This window comes from Dryobates pubescens, chromosome 25 (assembly GCF_014839835.1).
Source record: "Dryobates pubescens isolate bDryPub1 chromosome 25, bDryPub1.pri, whole genome shotgun sequence".
Classification (NCBI taxonomy): domain Eukaryota; kingdom Metazoa; phylum Chordata; class Aves; order Piciformes; family Picidae; genus Dryobates; species Dryobates pubescens.
The window spans coordinates 11,974,862-11,997,953 of record NC_071636.1 but is presented as its reverse complement, the minus strand read 5'-3'; the positions used below and the strand labels follow the sequence as shown (position 1 = coordinate 11,997,953).

The window sequence follows — 23,092 nt, the reverse complement described above, 5'->3', positions numbered from 1 at the left end:
AAGAAGAAAAAATACAGGGCAAAGTGCATAGGGGGCTGGGTCTCAGTCTTCTTTCCAGATAATTTGTTCTAGTCTGCATAATTTCCATGGCTCCTGAGTGTTCCTTTTCTTTGCCTGACTAGTTTCTGTGGGCAGAAAAGGACCCACCCTCCTACAGTCAGAGCTGCCAAATCACTCCATCCCTTCATCATCTTTCAGTGGTCTTCTCACAGATAGATCACCTACAGGATTGTCAGTCATGTTGGTGGATGGAGGCTGAGAAACACTGTCACAGACTTCCACTTGAACAGGCAGAAATGTCTAGAGATCACAGGATGTTCGAGGTGGAAAGGACCACTGAAGATCATGGAGAACAACGCCCATGATGAGGTCAAGATAAAAAACCACTGCATTTCATGGTTCCCAGAGCCAAAAAGTTGCACATCAAGTGCTTCAGCCTTACAAGTTATTGTACTTCCCCCACCTTTTCAGCCACAGAATGCAGGATTAACCAGGTTGGAAAAGACCTTTGAGATCATCAAGTACAATCCATCACCCAACACCATCTAATCAACTAAACCATGGCACCAAGTGCCTCATCCAGTCTCTCCTTAAACACTTCCAGTGATGTTGACTCCACCACCTCCCTGGGCAGCCCATTCCAATGGGCATCACTCTTTCGATGAAGAACTTCTTCCTAACATCCAGCCTAAGCTTCCCCTGGTGCAGCTTGAGACTGTGTCCTCTTGTTCTATCACAGGTTGCCTGGGAGAAGAGACCAACCCCCACCTGGCTACAACCTCTCTTCAGGTAGTTGTAGATGGCAATGAGGTCTCCCCTGAGCCTCCTCTTCTCCAGGCTAAGCAACCCCAGCTCCCTCAGCCTCTCCTCATAGGGCTTGTGCTCCAAACCCCTCACCAGCTCTGTTGCCCTTCTCTGGACACATTTGAGCAACTCAACATAGAATCACAGAATCAATAAGGTTGGAAAATACCTCAGAGATCATCAAGTCCAACCTGTCACCCAACATCTTTCTTAAACTGAGTGGCCCAGAACTGAACACAGTACTGAAGACAGGATACTGTTTGCATTCTCTCTGGTATATCATCAGAGATACTTGGAGCTGATATTGGATACTGGGGGGCATAAATCTTTCAAGCAAGGATGCAGCAAACTTTGATTACAACTATTAAGAATAGGACTGTATTTTGGATTTAGGATAAATGGATGTGGTGGAGTCATTTAACTTGGATGAAGTTTTGTTTGTTGCTCTTCTCTTTGCAGAGAATTGGAGCCTGTGTCTTCTGTGGAGTGTGGTTTTGTGACTGTTTCTGTATGCAAGGCTAAATTTCATCCACATCCAGCATTCCCTCTAGCTCAGAAAGCAAGCACCTGTGATATGGTCAAAATTTAGATCAGTTCTGTGGGCAGCAAATCTTATATATTATGTAGGCTTACTGCAGGGTCATGGTGGGAGAAACTGATTTGGGATATGGAAAGTTGGGATATGCAGAAATTAAGGGCCAGGCTCTGTTTAACATTTAGATTGAATCATGAGCTAGACACTACTGACTCCTTATGCTGCATACTACTGTTTGCAAAGTTGTCTGAAACAGTGGCAGAGAGTGAAATCATTTCAAACAAGATGTTTGGTTTTTTTCACTGGATATTGTTAATCCTTGTGCTTACAACTGCCAAATGCTTTTACTGGTTTAATTTTGGTGCACTGAACTTCTAATGCATTCAGTGAATTTATGGCTATAGGACAAAACTGACTTTTTTTTTGGTGTTCTGCAAGGCAACTTCAGAGACTCGTTCTCTGTCTATGGTCATTTCTTCATTAGCCACATGGGAGCCAAGAAAAGAGGCAGATACCTGGTTTTAGCAATATTTTTGTGTGGGATCCTTTAGCAAAACTAAAGCATGCTGCATAGGAGAAGGAGGAAAAAGAAAGTCCAGGCTATGGAACTTTGTTGCTGAGTCAGGTAGGCATCACATCACAGAACGGAGAAAAGGGAAGTACCATTCTAGGTGTGATGCCATATGATGCCACCCCATATCATTATCTGGGCAGAAGATGCTTCCAATTTTGCCAGAATAGACCTGGTTTAGATGCTGAGGAAGGCTGCTTTTTAGTTCCCAAATTAATCACAACAGGACAAGAATTCAAGCAGGTTTTGAGTGCTGCCTCTGCCAGAATTTGTGCAGTCCTGGGGAGTTCTTTAACCTTTCAGCAGGTCATTTCTGCTCAAAGGTGGATAGAATGACTCCTTCCAATATCAAATGGTACTGAGAGTCCAGCCTCACTGGTGTTTGCATCTAATGAATCAGCCCTAATTCTTCCACCTTGAATTACTGCATTGTGCTGTTTTGTAGTCCTTTTGCAACTGGGCACATTTCTGATGAAAGAGGAATGAGGTGTGGGAGCAGAGCCACAGCTGCTGAAGGGGAGTCAGCCTTGCCAGAAGTGGCAGGAAGGTCAGAAAAAGGCACAGACCAGACCTGTGCTTTTGTGGGCGTGGGTGTGTAATTATTTTGAATTGTTTATTTTTATTTTGGGTTCTCAAAAAGGTTAATTAGATCTGAGAACCTTGGCTGAGCCTGATTTGCAGCTGCCTGTAGCTGCGTTGCAAATAAAAAATACATAGTACAAATAATCACAGATATAGTTTGATCTTACTTTTGCCATGGTTTCTCACATAAATCTCTTCAGTAATTTTCCTGCTGTGACAAGATTTATAGTGAAAAATAGGTCTCTTTCCTTCCTAGAAAATTATGCATACTGCAGAGTAATTAATCTGGTTAAGAAACTAAGACTGGTTCATTCTGCTCTCCATTCTCTCAGCAATTTCTGTCTTAAACAGAAATGTCTGCAGTGAGAGAGCAATAAATTTGCAATGACTGACAGACAGTAATTATTTGTGACCTCATTGTCATCTGCAGCGTTGAATTGGGTATGACTGATCCCAGTGTAGGGGCTGTACATCTTTTTAGTCTCAAAATCTAAAGACAAGACAGCTTTAAAAATAGCAGCTCACTGGGCATTGCCACTGTTCCTTCTCTCCCCTATGCCCATTACCATTTCAGAGCTGGCAGCATGATCTGAATCCATGTGTCTGATAGGAGCCACAGGGTTACACTATCAGCGATGCTGCTGTACCCTGCCCACAAGGATTTCACAAGCCATGGAAAAATGGATGAAATAGGTGCTAGTAACACAAAGAAAAGAGGATCTGGAAGTCTGGAAGAAGCTTTCAAAGAAGAGAGCAGAAAGGTGCTCTCATCTGATCAGCTTTGGTTAAAACCAGAGTATATGCTGGAAGATGAACCAGAAGCACTTCTGCATCTGTGCTTATTAAGTTTTATACTGCTCCCCATCACCGTAGGACCTAGACACCCAGCATGTAAAGTCAATAGCAATTGTGTGTATGCCAAGCAGCAGGATTTTCAGAAATGTATCCCTTTCCCTCTTGCTCCTGTAGGAGAGGCCATGGGAATGACTTTTCCTTTGAGCTGTCCCTGAAAGCTGTCTGGATTTTCAATGAGCAGAAAACACCCAAGCCCTAGGGCACAAATAACTTCTTTTCTGACTACCTTTGGCAGCCCTCCTGTGCATCTTGTGGGAGCACTGCTGGAGAGTGTTCTGCTTCTCCATATCCTCCCAGGTGTTGTGCCTATGTTCACCACAATGAAAGATCACTGATGAGATGTTTCCGTTTGATGGTCCCAGTCTGTTGGGGACACCTCAGATGAAGGACTGGATGATGTACAGGAAGGTGTGTCTGGTTCACCAGCAGCCTCTGCTGCAGCCATACCTGAGGGTACACTGTTTCTCATCACCTTTCTCCTGATCTCATCTCTCAAGACCAACTGTTTTTGAGAAGATGCTGCTGCTCCAATTTGGATAATGAATGGGAAAAGACCTCAAGGCAATATGTTCTGAGATTAAGTCAGACATATGATGACTCTCATAGAACAAGATCAGATTAGCAGCATGAAGAGCTAGAATATCAGATCCAGGGAAAAGACACGTGAAATAATTGCCAGTATGCCTGCTTTGAAAGGTTCTCTATCTAATTCATTAGACAAATAGCAAAGTGCTTGATGCTTCCTGGGGGTTGAAAGTTTCATTCCCCTGTTCCTTGTGTCATAAGGACTCAAGTGTTTTGTTTTGTGAACTGCAAGAGAATAAAAAAATAGTTTTCAACTACTGGAATTAAATTGTTGCTTAACATCACATCTTGGAGACCCTTTCATCAAAGCAGGTCAGCTAGAAGTCATCTTTAGTTTTCCTTCATGTAACAACAGAACCCAGCCCAGATGATTCCAAGTGATCAACAAATGCATTTACACATGGCAGTCTTTCAAGGACACAGGAATTATGTTGTGTTCAGTTTTCTGGATTCTTTACCTTCTCCAGTGCCTAATATGACTGCTTTTTAGTAAGGCTCCTCTGTGCTTCTGTTTTGCTCTTGCTGACATTTCTCTGAAACTGAGCCCTGCCACCTCTCTTTAGGATGTTGCATATTGGGCAAGCAAAGCAGAGACATGTAGCACCAGTGCTTGCTGTTTGGATCATTTAAATCTGAGGCTGTATCATGCATGAAAATTAGGCTGCTGTAGTCTTCCTTCTGGGTGGGGAGAGATTTAGTGTCTCAGACATGTAGTTTCTGTAATTACTTGAGCAAGGACTAGCTACCAGGCCAAGGATGACAACACTAGGCCCTTCTGTTCTAATTTTTCCAAAGCAAGTAATATTAAACACTAAAGCCAGTCCAAGTGCCAAATAGCCTCCCATTCTAAACTGAAACATAAGGGGCAAATGTTAAAATTTCCTTCAAACTGGAGCTCCCTAAAGCATTTCCAGAAATATTTAACATGTATTGAAGTGCTCCACTTAGGAAGGTAAAGGATGTCTTGTTTGAAACCACTAATTGCAACACTGTTCTTCAAGTGGTTTAGTTGTTTCAACAGCAACCATGACTGTCTTGTTCTCCAATTTCCCTACAGAAAATGAACAGTCATTTAACAGTGGGAGGGCTCTGTTTTGCATTTCCAAATGTCCAAAATCCTGGTTTGGCAGTGTGACTGAAGAAGAGAGCTGTCTGCCAATACCATGTACCCTTGCCTTGAGCATGCCTCTCACTTTCCCTGGCATTTTGTTTCACTTGCAGCTTTGAAGAAGTTGGTTATTGATTAAGCATCAGTATCAGTCCCAGGAACTCACTGCTTTGGTCTTTTCTCTCTGTATCCCAGTAATACAATACCCTAGAAAAAGTTGCTGTTTTGAAGCTTTATCTTCCTACTTTCCCCTCATGGGTGTGTGGCCTGTGGGGTTTCTGCTCATGCCTCTGTTCGATTTCCCTTGCTCGTGAGAGTTGGAGTTCACCTCCCCCCACATGCCTGTAATGATACCATGGCTGCATAAGCCTCTTGTGTTTTTATTCTTTTCAACAACTTCCTAGGCTTAACTGCTTGGAGCTGTCTCGATGTTTCAAAAGTTTGACCATGGCAAGAGTGCTTTTCTGTAGAAAGTCCTTTTTTTCTTCTTATGTCCTTGCTCCTCCTCCTAAGACTCATGATTCATTCTGAGGCAGTTGAGCATTTCAGTGCTTGATGACGAGGAACATGAAGAAGACATCAAAGACACAAACACAAGTAAGATCTGTCCTGACTTGGGATCACTGATTACAGAATGAGGTATCTGTTTTTGCCAGCAGTGCCTGAAATCCAATACCAAAATTCCTGAGGACTGCTGGTCCTTTTATGTTCAAACAATTTGTAGTGCTGCACTTAACCTTAGTGCAGGATTTTCTCATAAACACTCTAGCAGAAAATGCTATCTTTACTCTTTCACAGAATCACAGAATCACCAAGGCTGGAAGAGACCTCAAAGATCATCAAGTCCAACCTGTCACCACAGACCTCATGACTAAACCATGGCACTAAGTGCCACATCCAATCCCCTCTTGAACACCTCCAGGGATGGTGACTCCACCACCTGCCTGGGCAGCACATTCCAATGGCTCTTTCAGACCACTGTCTCTCCATTCTGTCTTGTAATTAAGCAGAGGAGTTGTAACAGGCAAAGACAGTGTTAGCCATGAGATGCAAGAGACATTCTCTCACAAGGGAACTGTCCCAGGCTTTGTCATGGCTTGGAGAAGCCAGTCCCAGCTTTGGAACTGCCTTGGGTATTTGTTAGTGGGAAATGCTGGCAGTTTCTTTCTGTCTTTCTCTTTAATTGTTTAGTTGTAATAATGACATTTTCCTCTTGAAAAATTCTTCATTTGGAAAATGTTGAGCAGGTCAAAGTCTAATTGTTTTCCTCTGCCTTATGAATTATTTGGAGGATATTTGCATGATATTTTCAAGTCTATTATAAATAACTGCTTTGCTCCTAATGACTTGTTGGTAGTGAGCCTTTTGGAAAGGAAAGCTTGGACGTTAAACACAGGATATTTGAGGAGCTTGTTTAAGGGAATTCAGCACCAGTTAAATGCCTGTTGCTGTGGAAGGAGTTCTTGGCAGTGTGGTCATTTATTATGTCAGTTTAGTTGGTTTGTATGTGGTTTTGAGATGGTCAGTAATATACCAGTGAATGAAGCCTCTAAATGCATTGCTGACTGGCTATCACCTCACCACTAATGAAATCAGCCTAATAGTTTTAGCTCAAGTCTGTCCAAACTCACTGATCCTATAAGCTATACAGAACTGAGTATCTCACATAACATATTTCATTTGAAGGACAGAGGAAATATGGAGTAATCCTCAGGTGAGAGATGGTGTCAGCTCCCTGATAGTTTTAGCACATCTTTGTGGGAGCAGTTGGGGCAAGCTCTGTGGCTGAGTCCAAATGGCTCTCACAGTGAAACTATATTTACCCTGTATTTCCTACCCAGTAGCAGCTGGGTAGGAAATACAGGACCAGTTACCTAGCTGCATTCCCAGTATGGGAACTAAAGCTAACCACTCAAGAGCTGCAGGTGGTCTTAGAGCCACAGACCAGGTACCTCAGCTCCAAGACTTATTGCAGAAGTGCCATTAGTATGGAATGAAACTGTCAGATCTACATGTTGTGGAAATTAAACATATCTCTCTTAAAATGAATGGAACTCTAAAGGGCTGTACTGAGAAAGGGCCTGGCCTCCAGTTCCTATGAGGAAAATTCATCTTAATTATCTTAAGTATAATGAGGCTTTTTGGAATGTTTGGGAGCAAGATTCTTGTTGCCAGGGATTTACACAGAAAAAAAGGGGAAACTATGAAAGCTGCTAATTGATTCTTTATAGTTTCCTCGTTAATAATTATGCCCTGATGCTACAAGATGTGTTGCTATAGACTTTGGTTTGAGAAGCTGGGGATAATTTCCATAGAGCCATGAAGGTTTCAGAGCTGAGTTTCCTGAGAGTCCAGATCTCATCTATCTAAAAACATTCTGTGGTCATGGAAGATGTTAGACTCAGTTCCATTATATTAACAACTTTTTTTTGTTGGTTTTTTTTTATTTAGGTCTGGCAAAGCCCATGGGATTAGTTGAAGGCCCAGGAGGTTTGGGCCAGGGGGGAATGGCTGCTACCCTGAGAGATGATAGCCATGAATCAGAGACTAAGTATGAAGAATACGGTTACAATGCCCAGCTCAGTGACAGGATATCATTGGACAGGTCCATCCCTGACTACAGACCAAAAAAGTAAGTGGAATTCCATGCTTTCATGAAGAGTAAGTGATTGATTGCTGTTCTATTGATCTATGGTAGCATTCTTCTCTTCACATCCCTTCCTGGATAGAGTGCGATGGTAGTTATATCCCTGAGTGCAGTGCAAATTATAAAGCATCATCTCAAGCATGAAGTGCCGTGTGAAATGCACTGCTAATTCTATGAGTAATTCATTAAGCTGCATATTCAAGGCCTCAGATCAAAACCTACATCAGGATGTTGATGCTTATTGGGTTTGGTTCCCTTACAAAGTCAGCTAGTGCCAGCTGAACCCACCATCAGGGGTGGGAACCTTCGCTGTGTGGTCCTTGTAGTCATAGGCAATGGACGGCGGAGCAGTGGCAACAAATAATCTATAGACACTGGCCACTTAAAAAAAACCCAAACCATCCACTCAGCTGTCTTTTGGGTAACTGCATTTGATGTTCTTAGAATTGTTCAGTCAGGGTTTGCAATGTGCTGAAACACAGACTAAGAGCAATCCATCAGGGTCCTATAATTGCAATGAGATTTTGTTTGTGTTTTTTTTTGTCATCAAAATGCGTGTTTATTTTTATTCCACTTTTACAGCCTTCACAGGCCTGTGCTGTGGTTGATGCTGCAATTATATGTTTGATATTTTTACTGATTTATCATGGGTTTGTGCTAAATGTCTTCCAAATCTTTCATCTTTATGGAGTTATCCATCTTCCAGCTTGAGACATCCTCACTGCCATCCTTGGAATGACAATCAGTAATGTCTTAATGCAGAGGAGATCGGCAGCAAGGCCCTAGTTGCTCTCAGGAGACAGAATTGAAGAGAATACTTAATTAATTTCTAATAATAATCTTCTGTTTTAAAAGACCCACTGGGGCTCCTAGGCAGAACTGAAAGTTAAATAATTTAAAAAAAAAAAAAAAAAGTATCTTATTAAGTGGTGAGAAAAGTTTAGCCAAGCAAAACAGCTGTGCTCGGCGAAGAGATTGCATTCAGAGATTGAATTCAGAGTTTTAGGCAGTTCAAGCTGCGAGCAAAACAAAAACTTCCTCTTAACTACAAATTTCATTAGCTATGCTACACAGAATCATAGAATTGTTAGGGTTGGAAGGGACCTCAAGGATCATCTAGTTTCACCCCCCCCGCCATGGGCAGGGACACTGCACACTACATTAAGGGAGGCTGTAGACAGGCAGAGGTTGGTCTCTTCTCCTAGGCAACCAGCACCAGAACAAGAGGACACAGTCTCAAGCTGCACCAGGGGAGGTTTAGGCTGGAGGTTGGGAAGAAGTTCTACACAGAGAGAGTGATTGCCCATTGGAATGGGCTGCCCAGGGAGGTGGTGGAGTCACCATCACTGGAGGTGTTCAGAAGGAGACTTGATAGGGTGCTTGATTGCATGGTTTATTTGATTAGGTGGTGTTGGATGATAGGTTGGACAGGATGATCTTGAAGGTGTCTTCCAACCCATTCTATTCTATTCTAGTCTAGTCTAGTCTAGTCTAGTCTACATCAGGTTGCTCAGAGCCACATCCAGCCTGGCCTTAAAAACCTCCAATGTTGGAGCTTCTACCGCCTCCCTGGGCAACATGTGCCAGTGTCTCACCACCCTCATAGGGAAGAACTTCTTCCTAACATCCAATGTAAATCTACCCATTTCTAGTTTTGTTCCATTCCCCCTGGTCCTATCATTACCTGACACCCTAAAAAGTTCCTCTCCAGCTTTCTTGTAGCCCTCTTCAGATACTGGAAGGCCACAATTAGGTCTTCTCAGAGCCTTCTCTTCTGCAGACTGAACAGCCCCAAATTCCTCAGTCTGTCCTCACAGGAGAGGTGCTCCAGCCCTCTCATCATCCTCGTAGCCCTTCTCTGGACATGTTCCAGCATGTCCAGATCCTTCCTGTAACAGGGGCTCCAGCACTGGACACAGTACTCCAGGTGAGGTCTCACCAGAGCTGTGAAGAGTGGGAGAATCACTTCCCTCATCCTGCTGGCTATGCTTCTCTTGATGCAGCCCAGGATGGGATTTGCTTTCTGGGCTGCAAGTGCACACTGGTGACTCATGTTGAGCTTCTCATCCACCAGCACCCCCAAGTCCTTTTCTGCTCTCAAGGCCAGCTTATAGTGGTGCTTGGGATTGCCTCAACCCAGATGCAGGACCTTGCACTTGGTCTTGTTGAACCTCATGAGGCTGTCATAGGCCCACCTCTCCAGCCTGTCAAGGTCCCTCTGGATGCATCCCTTCCCTCCAGCATGTCTGCTGCACCACACAGCTTGGTGTCATCAGCAAACCTGCTGAGGTTGCACTCAATACTGCTGTCCATGTCACCAACCAAGATGTTAAACATATGAATCTCATCTCAGAAGTATTAACTCAGCCTTTGTTTTCTCAGACACTTGCTATATAAAACAAGACCTAGATAAAAGGAGTGGCAAAGAGAAAAAAAATATATATTGCTCTGATATCAAGTTGATGCAAATATACTGACTTGTCCACTGGGCTCATCTCTCCGTCTCTCTTGATGGATCATAAAAATCCATCATGAAATTAGTCTGGAGATAAAAAGTAGCCTGTAGTTATGCAGATGTTTGAGGTGTGCCATCAGGTCTTGTCCAACGACCCTTAAAATCAGCGTGAAGTTTATCCAAATGAAACTCATTGAAGTTTAACCTGGCTTGTTATTGGCTGCTGTGGTCAGATGGGCAACAAGTGGGAGTGCTCTAGGAGGAAATACGAAAGCAAAGGTTACAGAGCTTGAATCTAGCTCAGCAGCTGTCAGAAGCAGGAGGGCATTTGCGATGCAGTGATTACACTCTTTCACAGTTTTGGGAATCTCCTGAGACCATGCTGCATGATTAACTGTCCAAGTTACTGGCAGAACTGCCTTCCTTGTGGTCTTCTGACACTTGTCAAGAGCTTCTAGTTAGGTCTAGATGCTGGAATTGAAACACTTGTCTTTAGATATTTATGAGTCACAGGAAAATCCTTCAGACTAAATTTACTATGAAAAATGAGCAGAAGTTTGGAGAAGGTAGGGGCTCTTATTACATTATCCACTTGCATCAGAGGAGCTTTGGCTGTCATTTGGCTGCCATTTTCTATTAGAAATTTCTGCTTTCCTTGTGAGAAGCTTGTGTTTCTTTTCTTCTCTGACCCCTTCAAATACACAACTACTCATACGCAGTCTCTCTTGGAAGCTCTCACTCTACTACTGAGAGACAGTTTTCACTCCCTATCTAATCAGCCTCTTCTTATCCACCATAAGAGGATGTTCATGCTCACCGTGCAGTGAGGTGACTAGACAACCTTTGGAGGTCCTTCCAACCCAAACTATTCTTTGATGATATATAGTACCACATCCTCTTACCAAACAGGTGATAGTTGTGCATCATAGCCATAAGACAAAGCTGAGCTTGGCTTTGTACTTGGTGTAGATGCTCTAATTTTATATTAGAGAGAACTAAACCTCCAGATCTTTGAGATAGGCTTTAGGAAAACCACTTTTGTTTGGTCCAGCTTTGTATGCTGGCTTGTCTAGTGGTCACATCTTTCAACCTCATGATAATAGATAGAATAGAATAGACCAGGTTGGAAGAGACCTTCAAGATCATTGCATCCAACCCATCATCCAACGCCATCTAAGCAACTAAACCATGGCACCAAGCACCCCGTCCAGTCTCCTCCTAAACACCTCCAATGATGGTGACTCCACCACCTCCCCAGGCAGCCCATTCCAATGGGCAATCACTCTCTCTATGAAGAATTTCTTAGAATAGAATACATAGAATACATAGAATAAACCAGGTTGGAAGAGACCTTCAAGATCATCACGTCCAACCCATCAACCAATCAAACACCACCCAAACAACTAACCCACGGCACCAAGCACCCCATCAAGTCTCCTCCTGAAAACCTCCAGTGATGGCGACTCCACCTCCCCAGGCAGCCCATTCCAATGGGCAATCACTCTTTCTGTATAGAACTTTTTCCTAACATCTAGCCTGAACCTCCCCTGCCGCAGCCTGAGATTGTGTCCTCTTGTTCTGGTACTGGCTGCCTGAGAGAAGAGACCAGCCCCAGCCTGGCTACAAGCTCCCTTCAAGTAGTTGTAGATGGCCATAAGGTCTCCCCTGAGCCTTCTCTTCTCCAGGCTAAGCAACCCCAGCTCCCTCAGCCTCTCCTCACAGGGCTGTGCTCCAAACCCCTTACCAACTTTGTTGCCCTTCTCTGGACACGTTCCAGCAAGTCAACATCTTTCCTAAACTGAGGGGCCCAGAACTGGACACAGTGCTCAAGGTGTGCCCTTCTCAGTCTGCTTGTGATTTATATTCATGTCATTCCCAGAACTGTTCACTTTTAAAAACGGAGGACCTTTCATTTCTAAATTGAGAAGCAGGGTAGAATTAATGTTTGAGGCCATGTACAAAGCCCATCACCAGTCTATGAATAACAACACTTATCTGGACTCACATCCCAAAGTCTTAAACCACACTTTCTCCCCATTCTGACTTCCATTTAAAATGTCCAGATCTATATATTTACACACACCGGTAGGGATCAAAGATATGAACCAGGAGAATTTATATTCAAGTCTGCACGACATGGTCACAGTTTGTGAAAGCAAGCATGATTTTGCTGTGCAGATGTGGGACTTGTAATATTCCAGGGTTAGTCTTCTTTTAAAAGAAATCTGGTCAGGAATACTATCTTGTTGTTTATTTTATCTTTGACCTCTACCCTGCTTGTTGCCAGCTGTCTTATTCCGGTAGAATAAGCCTTTTGTTCCATCTACTAGCTTAGCTTCAGTAGACATTCTGCAGCTTAATTGCTTTTCAGGAGGTATTTTCATCCCCACACAGCAAATTAAAAAAATATGTTGCATTAAGTAGGTGTGGAGTCAGGCAGCGTGACCATGAAAGCTCCTAAATTGGAGTCACCTCCATGTCCTTCAGCTGCAGTCAAGTCTACAATCCTGGGTGGTTAGTCCTGCGCTAGAGATGCTTTTCCCGTATGCTCACACTGTGTTCTGCTTTCCCACCTGCTGCTGCCAGTGCAGAGATTCCTTTTAACTCTGAAGCTTTTTCTCTTAAGATAGGAATCATTAAGTCAGCGCAGGAGACAGCAGCAGATTTTGTGCACGTCGTGTTCGTGTGCCAAATCGAAGCGCTGACAGTAAATTGCTTGCTTGTGATTACAATTCACACAATAATTACAAGATTAGAGTTTGATCCTAACGTGGTGTAATAAATATGTCTGAGCTTTTTTTTCCCCCCTTTTCTGATATGGCACCTCCCACAGCTTGAATGCTTGCCCTGTCTCTGTGTAGAAAGCAGACAACCCTGGGGAACGAGTTCAAAAACATACTGTGGATTGCTATCTCCAGCTATGCTTTGTTTCAAGAGAGATGCGATATAGAGAAGTTGCAGTTTTGGCAATGCAAACCTCCCCAGCAGTTTGAGAGTTCATTCAATGTGACCTTGAACACTCTCTTCATTTCTTGGTGGATCTCACCTAAACTGGGCTGATTTTAGAGTTGTGCTGATGGTCTTTCTCTATCGTAAAGTATGCCTTACTGGTGACTTTTGCCTTGAAGCAGCAGAGTACAGTGCAGCTGAGCGCTCTGAGAAGATGCAGGAATCAAGCAGCAGGGTTGAAATGTGTTTGAGCTCAGTGTTGAGCAGGATACTCAGGATTTGTAATGGTTGATTGATAAGTATTTAGAAATGCTTAACTAATCACCCTAGTGTTGGATTGACCCAAGATTTTGCCTTGTATATTCAGTGGAAAGTGGTTAAAATCTTTTTTTCTGTTAAAATCATAGAATCGTAGAATCAGTCAGGGTTGGAAGGGACCACAAGGATTATCTAGTTCCAACCCCCCTGCCATGGGCAGGGACACCTCACACTAGATCAGGCTGGCCAGAGCCTCATCCAGCCTGGTCTTAAACACCTCCAGGGATGGGGCCTCAACCACCTCCCTGGACAACCCATTCCAGGGCTTCACCACTCTCATGGGGAAGAACTACTTCCTCACGTCCGGTATGAATCTCCCCACCTCCAGCTTCATTCCATTCCCCCTAGTCCTATCACTACCTGATATCCTGAGAAGTCCCTCCCCAGCCTTGCTGTAGGTCCCCTTCAGATACTGGAAGGCCACAATTAGGTCACCTTGGAGCCTTCTTTTCTCCAGACTGAACAGCCCCAACTCTTTCAGTCTGTCTTCACAGGACAGGACAGACATACAAATAATTCCAAAGTAGTGGGCTGGTTAGTACTGACTGTCATTAAGGATCTAAATTCTAGAGTCCATTTTTTAGTGAGTATGAAGTCTACATTAACACCAAAAGAATTTTGCAGGATTATTTTTGCTACAAGGGAAATGCTGATGTTTGTTATGGAATCACTTCCATTCCCTGTCACACAGGCAGGGATATCAATCTTGAAAGCCATTTCTTGAGCAAAAGGTAAGCCACAAGAAGAAGGGGCAGATAAAGTAGCATAGGTATCTACACATCCCTGCTGCAGCCCAATCTTTGCTCCCCAGTCTGATGACATTTGTCAAGGGCTGTAGATCCATGGACAATATGTTGCAGAGAGCTCAGGCCATTTAATGTGCTGATCTCTCTTCCCAGCAGTAAAGTATTAGCAGGACTTTCTAGCTCCTGGTAACACACACTATTTCTCCTGTGCAGTGGAAGAAAGAGGAGCCTCTCTTGTATGGAACAGGTTATTTTTCCCTTGGAAGCACATGGCTAAGCTAGAGCTTGCTCTGTGATTCTCTGGGAAAATGGTGAAATGTTATGGGATTAACTTCTGTGTATGTTCTTGCATATTCAAAATGAGTGTTGTGATCACATAAACCTGAGTACTTCATGGAGAGAAATCCAGAGTTGGCCAAGGAGCATTATGTATAGGTGTGGGAAAACCCCAGCACACATATTAGTATCAGTTGTCTCTGCCAGTATGAAATGATATATAGCAGCCTTGAGTGCTGCCCATGGGAATGCTGTGAAATCTGCTGGGCTGTGTGCCTGCCTTTCTTACCATAATGTCAAAGGGCCAATGCTTGCCTAAACACTCAAAAATAGATCTGGAGCAACACAGCTGAGATTTTGATAGAGATTCCACACTTGTGAATACAGGTGCCCAGAGCCACATAACCCTCTGCATAGTCATTTGTCTTCTAGTGGCTTCATTTGTTAGGGGTATTGAGAGTAGAGAAAGAGAACAGGTTTAGCTGGGCCATGCTGCATTGCTACAGTGGGCTTTGGGAGTGGCAGCAGCCATCCATCTGTCCTCTTAGCGAACTAAAAGCCTTCACTGCTGCCAGCTATAGCACAAAACTTGCCTGTGCTCCAGTAACAAAGGATCAGGCTCAATCCTTCCCAATCGAGCATGAAGACAGAGGGTCTACAGCCACATCTGACTGCAGATTTTGACTTTATCAAAGATGAATAATGCAGAGCAAGTCAAAACCTTGGGGACTTTCTTTCACAGGTGGGGGGGAAAGGCCCCCAGATTTACAGAAGCTGTTTGTTTTATGGTGTGTGGCACCCTGGAACACTGGGAAGTGTCAACTAACCATATGCTTTCAGGCATAAGCAGTGCCTCTCAGGATACCATAAATTCCCCTGCTCAATCTGATGCACAGGCTGGATTGCAAAGGATTGAATTAAACAGGTCGAACACCTGTAAATCTGGCATTTCCTAACTTTCTATCACTTGACTTTGCAACTTAAATAACTTCTGGGCTTTCTTTGCACTCAGGACTCATCCACACATATGCACACATGCACTTGTCAAAACCACTTGCTGTGATGCATTATACATACTTTGGAGAAAAGTTAATCCAGTCCCAGAGCTTCCATAATGGCTAAATTGGGTTTTACAAGGAATGTCACTGCTTGGTGAGGATCTTTAATTTAACTGATCTTCTTTGTGCAGCTTGATGCTGAGTGCATTGTGGCAGTTCAGTGATAACAATAACACTGATATATGGATTCAGCCTGCTGGCTCCAGCAGCCAGAGAAGATATTTCTTTGTGTTATGGTCATGGATATTTGTATTGAGAAAATTCAGCCCTTAAAGAACAAACTTATTAATGCTGAGGCAACTCAAGTCTTTAGCCATAAAAAGCAGAGGAATCTGGGTCTTGAGGAAATTACTTTCATTTATTCAGTTCTTTTATAGAGGTGAGCATTTTCGTTGCTTGCTGTAGACATTTCACAATACCAAAGGAATTGCATCTCTAGGGCTCTGAAGTGTAATTAATGGTTCACTCCATTCTATACCTAAGGAAAAGCTTTTTTAATTACCCATCAAAAAGGATTCTGGAATTGATCAAACAGTGCTATCAAGGGGGCAGACTTGGTAAATAGACCTCTGATTTGTTCATTCAAGGATTTAATAACAGTAGCTAGTGTGATGCCAGCAGCTAGAAAGCAGCCTTTATGTAAGAGATTGTCCTTCAGCAGCTGGTGAGCTCAAGCTGTTTGAGACCACAAGGAACTCACCTTTACTTTTTACCCTTTCTTTTGGTGGTAGAGCTTTGTGGAGTCACTGTGATACTTGAGCCACCAGTCAGCAGCTCTCTCTCTAGGCAAATCAAGTATGTTCTTTGTAAGTTCTCTGTGTCTCGTATGATGGCTCCAGCCCAAGGCTGGCAGAGAGGGCAGCTCCTTTGCCCATCTGTGTTGAGTGTCCCTGCAGAAGCAGGGTGGGAAGGCAGATGGCTTTCAAAGAGCATCAGCTTTTGGATCAGTGGATTGGAAAGGGCTAGACCTGGTATTATTTCTCCACCTCTGCAGCTTGCTCTGCCTCATGACCCACTTTTCAGATCCTCTGGGGACACTGAGTACTCTTTGCACTGCTTAGAAAAATGACAGAAGAATCTCCAAATTAAAACAGACCCTTAGGATTCCTCCCAGGTTAACCAGAGTGCAATGCAATGGGTCCCCTTGCAAGGAATATTTGAACTGGGACAGACCCAGAGCTTTTGAGAAATCGGTAGTTCTGATGAGCAGAAAATGGCAACTGAAGAATATTTTGTGGCAAACTGAGCTTTTGTTGTGAAATGGTGATTTAAACAAAATGTGGAGACCAATGAAACATTTTGTTTCATTGGATAACATTAGCTTTAAAATACTGAATTTTCTATCACAAACTCCTACCAATACTTTCAGGTCAACGTCAGGTCACAGTAAAATGAAGCATTGGTTAAAATCAAGCAATTCCTCTTTTTATCAGCTGACAATATCTGACAAACACACTACAGGCACAATATTTTTATTTCAGTTATGCTGATATTTTCAGGGGAAAGTTGTTGGGTTTTTTTACTTTATTTTTTCTGTTTGTTTTGGGTTTGTTTTATCCTTTGGGTTTTGTTTGTTTGGGTTTGTTTGGGATTTGAGTGTTGGGTTGGGTTGCTGGGTTGGGTTTTTTTTTGCACCCATTATCAATAAATCTAAAAACCATTATAAATAAAAAGCAAAAACAAGCCAAAACGAAACATTTTTGGCCACTCCAGTTGAATACATAACATAAGCTGAAGCAGAGAGAAGGGGGGAAAAAAAAAGAGACAGAAATGGAGCAGACGGAATTACCTCTGGGCAACAGATTGGAATTGTTTATTAGAGGGAAATGGAGTAAGGGATGAAACTAACTGAAGTGTTTTAATTAGATCCCAAATCGATGTGCAGATGTGGATTTTGAACAGCACAAAGGGGGCATGTGTGTACATGTGCTCTGGGACTTCACATAGATCTCAACCAGCTTTGCCAAGTTACCCAGGCTGAATGTTTGCCTGGGGCTGTGAATCTGCTGTAAGTAGCCCAAGCACCTTTGCACACACACTGTCTAAGTGCAGAGTTGGTGATACAGCTTCAGAGAGACCTACCCAAGTTTGAGCTGGCTCTCTGTCTTGTCCAAAAGCAGAAGGAACTGGTGTGGACTGAGTAAATCCCTTTGCTGCTTCCTCACTGGAGAGCTGGGCTCTGACCAGCAGCTGTACAGTGTTTAGTGTTGTAGTTCTGGCTCAGTTCATTTGGGATATCTATCAGCTGACAACTTAAATGTGCTCACACTGCTGCCTCTGGGCCAGTTGTGCTTATTTCTATATTCCTGTGTGTGCCAAAGGCTTATCACTACATTTTGGGAAGTGTTTCCTATTTGGTCATAAAGGACTCAGACTGGAACTGTGTAAAGATCTTAAAGAAGGGGAAAAAATCACCTGCTCCTTCAACTGGGAGAGGAAACTCCATGTGAACCATAGGTACTGACAGCCTGCTTTGCACCCAGTGCTCCTTATTTGTGCTATTGCTCCACAACTCTCACTGAGACCTGTACTCATGACTTGACCCTGTTTAGGAAGATACTACAGGACCAAAGAGCTCTGGTAGACAAGAAGCTAGCCATGAGCTGGTATCCTGAGATGTATAAAAAAATGTGTGACCAGCAAATTGAGGGAGGTTTTCCTTCCTCTCTGCTCTGTCCTATTAAGGCCACATCTGGAATACTGTTGGGAACTACTGGAAAGAGACCAACAGAGGGCTACAGAAATGATTAGGGGACTGAAGTATCTCTCTTATGAGGAAAGGCCATTTAGCCTGGAGGTGAGACAACTAAGAGGGACCTTATCAAAGCTTATAAATATCTAAAGGGTGAGAGTCAAGAGAATGGGGCCAGACCCCTTTCAGTGGTGCCCAGTGACAGGGCAAGGGACAATAAGCACAAACTAGAACACCGGAGGTTCCACTTGTGATTCCCCTAGCCTCTGTTGTGTTGTTTTGGTTTGGGTTTTTTTGCTTTCTTTGCACAAATAATCTTATATTAATTGGAATGTGGGTTGAAAGCTTTGCCTCCAAAATTTCAGGTCACCATTAGGTCTTTGAGTATTTTATTAGTTATACAATCTTAAATTGCTCCAATAAGAAGGCTAACTGAGGAACACATTAAAACTCTCACCATCTTTCCCAATAATAAGAAGAAATTATTGAGAAACTCTTCAACCACTTTTCCAAACCATCATCAGGAAGGTTCACAGACTCCTTTTGCTTGATCACCAGCAGCAGGGCATGACTATGAGGTAGGGCCATGAGACTGCTCAGGCTGCACTACGATAATTTGCCTTCTGCTTTCTTGTGCATAGGTGCGGGTGACCCTAAAGGGTCTGGGAAGAGAATACCAATATATTTTATCAGGACATGACTTCTAAGCAGAGAATAGAATAGAATAGAATAGAATAGAATAGAATAGAATAGAATAGAATAGAATAGAATAGAATGGAGTGGAGTGGAGTGGAGTGGAGTGGAGTGGAGTGGAGTGGAGTGGAGTGGAGTGGAGTGGAGTGGAGTGGAGTGGAGTGGAATGGAATGGAATGGAATAAACCAGGTTGGAAGAGACCTTCAAGATCATCGTGTCCAACCCATCATCTAACACCACCTAATCAACTAAACCAAGCACCCTATCAGGTCTCCTCCTAAAAAACTTCAATGATGGTGACTCCACCACCTCCCCGGGCAGCCCATTCCAATGGGCAATCACCCTCTCTGTGTAGAATTTCTTTCTAACTTCCAGTCTGAACCTCCCCTGGTGCAGCTTGAGACTGTGTCCTCTTGTTCTGGTGCTGGTTGCCTGGGAGAAGAGACCAGCCCCCGACTGGCTACAACCTCCCTTCAGGTAGTTGTAGAGAGCAAGAAGAATCAACATGAGCTGGACTTTTTGCTGTCTCCATAGAAGCAGTGCTGGACATGTGGCAATATTTCAGTTATTTCCAAAATTCACTGCAGCTTTTCTCTGGCTTTTCCCCTTAGATGTGTTATCGATTCCCTTATGTTTAGTGCTAGCTAGGCTTTCCAATTAAGCAGTGACTTTAATTATACTACAAAGCTTATAATATAGATCTTGATTATTATCACTGGCCCAAGAGATAATGAAAGTATCAACAAGGCTAAATTAAAAAGAATCACAAAAACTGAGCAACCTGTTCCAAAACCCCGCCTTACATTCAAATGTGGTCATTTTCCTCTTGCTACTTGGTGGGGGTTTTTTTTGCAGTGCTTTTGTGTATGTTAATTGTTGAAGGCAAATTCTGCATGACTGTCAGCACTAATAAATGTAGATTTAGTGGAGGCTGAATTTGATTAAGTAGAGAGCACGGAAAAAAAACAACTGATTGCAACGTTGTGTTTAAATGCAGTAAGCCTGGAAGCCATTCCCTGCAATTTGTCTGCACCAGAAGGTACTCTTGAATACATGAATAGTTTACCTCAGATGGGTTGCATAACAGTGACTAAAAATTAGCCATTGAATTTAAGGTGCTCAACAAGGCTGCCTTTGTAGTCAACGGAGAAGACGACGACGTGGTAGCGCTGCTTAAGATGTGTGTTGTGTAATGTCCTCTGGAGGTCTTTCCCTCAGGAACCCAGGACAGCCAGCTTAAGTAGGATTTCAGATGAATCCAGTCTAAAATGTTAAATGCTCCAAGGCACACAGCAACAAGAGGGAATTTCTGTATTAGCAACACATATTGAAGAGTGACCTGCCAGCACAGGCAACCTGGGTAAGGCCCCCCACTCAGCAGCTGTGGAGGCAGCACAGTCTTCAGCTGGGAGGAAAGGGGGGAAAAAAAGCTGCATTGCATCCCTCAAGTTTCCTTATAGATCATAAGACTAAATGTGTCCCATACACATTTACAGGAGCCTTAAACACAGTGTTTCGGGAGGGCTGGTTATTTGGTTGTTGTTTTTGTTTTGTTGTTGTTTTTTTAAGTCTTCTTTAGAATCTGTGGTAATTTTCTCAGTGTGGTGGTTTGAGCCTTAACTGGGACTCCAGAGCTCAGCTGGGGGCCAGGCTGAGAATCCCTCCCACACTTCCCCCTGCTCTTTCCCAATAGAGAGGAAAAGAAAGGAAAGGAGCAAATCCACCAAGAAATAATTTGGATTTGGCTTGGAAGTAGAGAGGTAAAGAATCCAGGTAGGGTTCACAAGGGTAAGGAACAAGGATGGATGGGAAAAAAGAAATATGAAATACAAAACCAGTCCTTTGCAAAGGCACAGGTGCAGCAGGAAGGACCACATGGCAGAGAAGCAGGGAAACCAGCAGCAGTCCTTGTCCAGGCAAAGGCAGGGGTCAAGAGAGCTGATGGCTGAAGTGTCCTCCTTTTTATAGCCTTGCTGGACAGGGAGGAGGGGAGTAGAACAGACTAACTTAGTTTCCCAGGGAGAAAACCCCCTGCAGGGAGGGCAATGCTCTCACAAGCCCTCCCTCCCCACTTCCAGGATGGGCATAACCCATCACACTCAACTTGAAAACAAAAAGCTGCAAAGTTTTCACAGCAGAAGGAGTACTTCCTCCTTAGGAAGAGTAATTGTGGAGTGCTGTCATCAAATTGTGCATGCAATTCTTTCACAAGTAATTGCATACCTGTAATGCAGGAGCACTGCTGACATCCAGCCATGACTTGCCGTTCTCTGCAGCTGTGTGTTGGCATTTCAACGTTTCTTTCATTTCCCTCCCCGGGGGGGCCATGGCCCATGCCCACTATCAGTTCCAGAGAGAAAAGAGTACTCCTGTAAATTTCTGAGCTGTCATGTTATGTTACACTCCAGGATATCATGTTACAGGATAAAAAGAAGTAGCAGAACAAGTCAGGCGATGAAGTCAGGGTGGTATTTATTTTCCTTTCATGTTTACTTACATGTAACTCTGTTACACTACACCTGATAACCGTTTATGGCTTTGAAGGAGTTCTTCTCATGGCTTGAGCTGAAGATATTTCCCTTTTTTTTCTTAAAATGTGCATGCAAACTTAGTTCTGCCAATGACAGGAGATATGCCTTCCTGCTACGACTTCAGAATTTGGTTGCTTTTAGTTCCTATTTGGATACTGCGGCCAGTTCTGGAGCCCCTATTACAAGAGGGATATGGACATGCTAGAACATGTCCAGAGAAGGGCCACGAGGATGAGCAGAGGGCTGGAGCACCTCTTCTATGAGGACAGACTGAAGGAGTTGGGGCTGTTCAGTCTGGAGAAAAGAAGTCTCCAAGGTGACCTAATTGTGGCCTTCCAGTATCTGAAGGGGTCCTACAGCAAGGCTGGGGAGGGACGTCTCAGGATATCAGGTAGTGATAGGACTAGGGGGAATGGAATGAAGCTGGAGGTGTGGAGATTCAGGCTGGATGTGAGGAGGAAGTTCTTCCCCATGAGAGTGGTGAAGCCCTGGAATGGGTTGTCCAGGGAGGTGGTTGAGGCACCATCCCTGGAGGTGTTTGAGCCCAGGCTGGATGAGGCTCTGGCCAGCCTGATCCAGTGTGAGGTGTCCCTGTCCATGGCAGGGGGGTTGGAACTAGATAATCCTTGTGGTCCCTTCCAACCCTGATTGATTCTATGATTCTATGATAAGTTTCATAGTATAAGAAAGTCAAGGCTGCAGGTCAAATGATGTCAAGTTTTTTTTGTTGTTCTTGTTTGTGTCTTTGTGATAAAAACATGAACAGGCCAAAATGTCAGACAGTTTACTCTTCTGTCTGAAATAAAACTGAATTGTGAACTCCAAGTTGACACAGTGTTTCATTGTAATAGTGTCAGTTCTTGATTGTTTTGCCTTTGTTCCTGTTTTGAGTGAATTTAGTGCTAATAAAAGTGAGAGACTCTTAAAACTACCCTGAGCCAGAATAACCTGGCAGTTGCAGGCTAGAAAATGTAAACTCACTGTCTTGGTTAGCTTGATCTAGATGCTTTGCAAGTTTTTTGTTTCCCTGACACAGCACCTGCCAGTTAAGTTGTTTGATAGTTTTATGCTGTTGAAGTATGGGATCCCTATTTGCTGCTCCTCCAGCTTTCTGAAAAATTCTTGGCTTACGTTGTATTGCTTCTAAACCTTCTGCTGTGATCTCAGGAACAAACCACAGTCAAACCAGGTCACCTTGCCACATGCAACTCCAAAGGAGGTCCAGGAACAGTTGCTTCCCATGCAGTCTGTGTGCTCTTTCCCCTAAACTTTTAGCAGACCAATTTGATATCTGAATACAAAACTAATGTTCAGTTTTCGTCTGCATCCTTTTGGCCACAAGAAATCCTGCAGTGGTCAAATGTTCCCACCTAGATATTTCTCTTGAAATATGGTGCAAGCCCTGAGGAGCAGGAACTCCAGGCCTGTGCTTTGATGCCTCCTTTGTAAAACCAGCACCAAGCTGATCTTTATCTCCATTTCTTGGCTGTCCAGAGACGTTTAAATAACTCTGGTGGAGCTGCATAATACGGTCTGAGAACTCCAAGGTGGCAAAAAACACTCTCTCTCCATATAGCAGAAGGAGACTGAGGTGTAAAATGTAGTGTAAAATCAGATTCCTGATCTTTGTGGGTCTTGATGATTCTATGATTCTATGCATTGAGAGGAATAGTCTTGTGAGCACTG

At 43.5% G+C, this 23,092-nt stretch overlaps 1 protein-coding gene across 2 annotated transcripts in view; it reads left to right on the top strand.

The window, feature by feature from the left end:
• Positions 1-23,092, top strand: part of GALNT9 (polypeptide N-acetylgalactosaminyltransferase 9) — a 175,208-nt gene that overhangs the window by 20,619 nt on the left and 131,497 nt on the right. For both annotated transcript variants that reach the window (XM_009911015.2, XM_054172907.1), the window contains exon 2: positions 7,492-7,672. In XM_009911015.2, the coding sequence (XP_009909317.1) occupies positions 7,492-7,672 (181 nt within the window). The remainder of the gene's footprint in view (positions 1-7,491; positions 7,673-23,092) is intronic.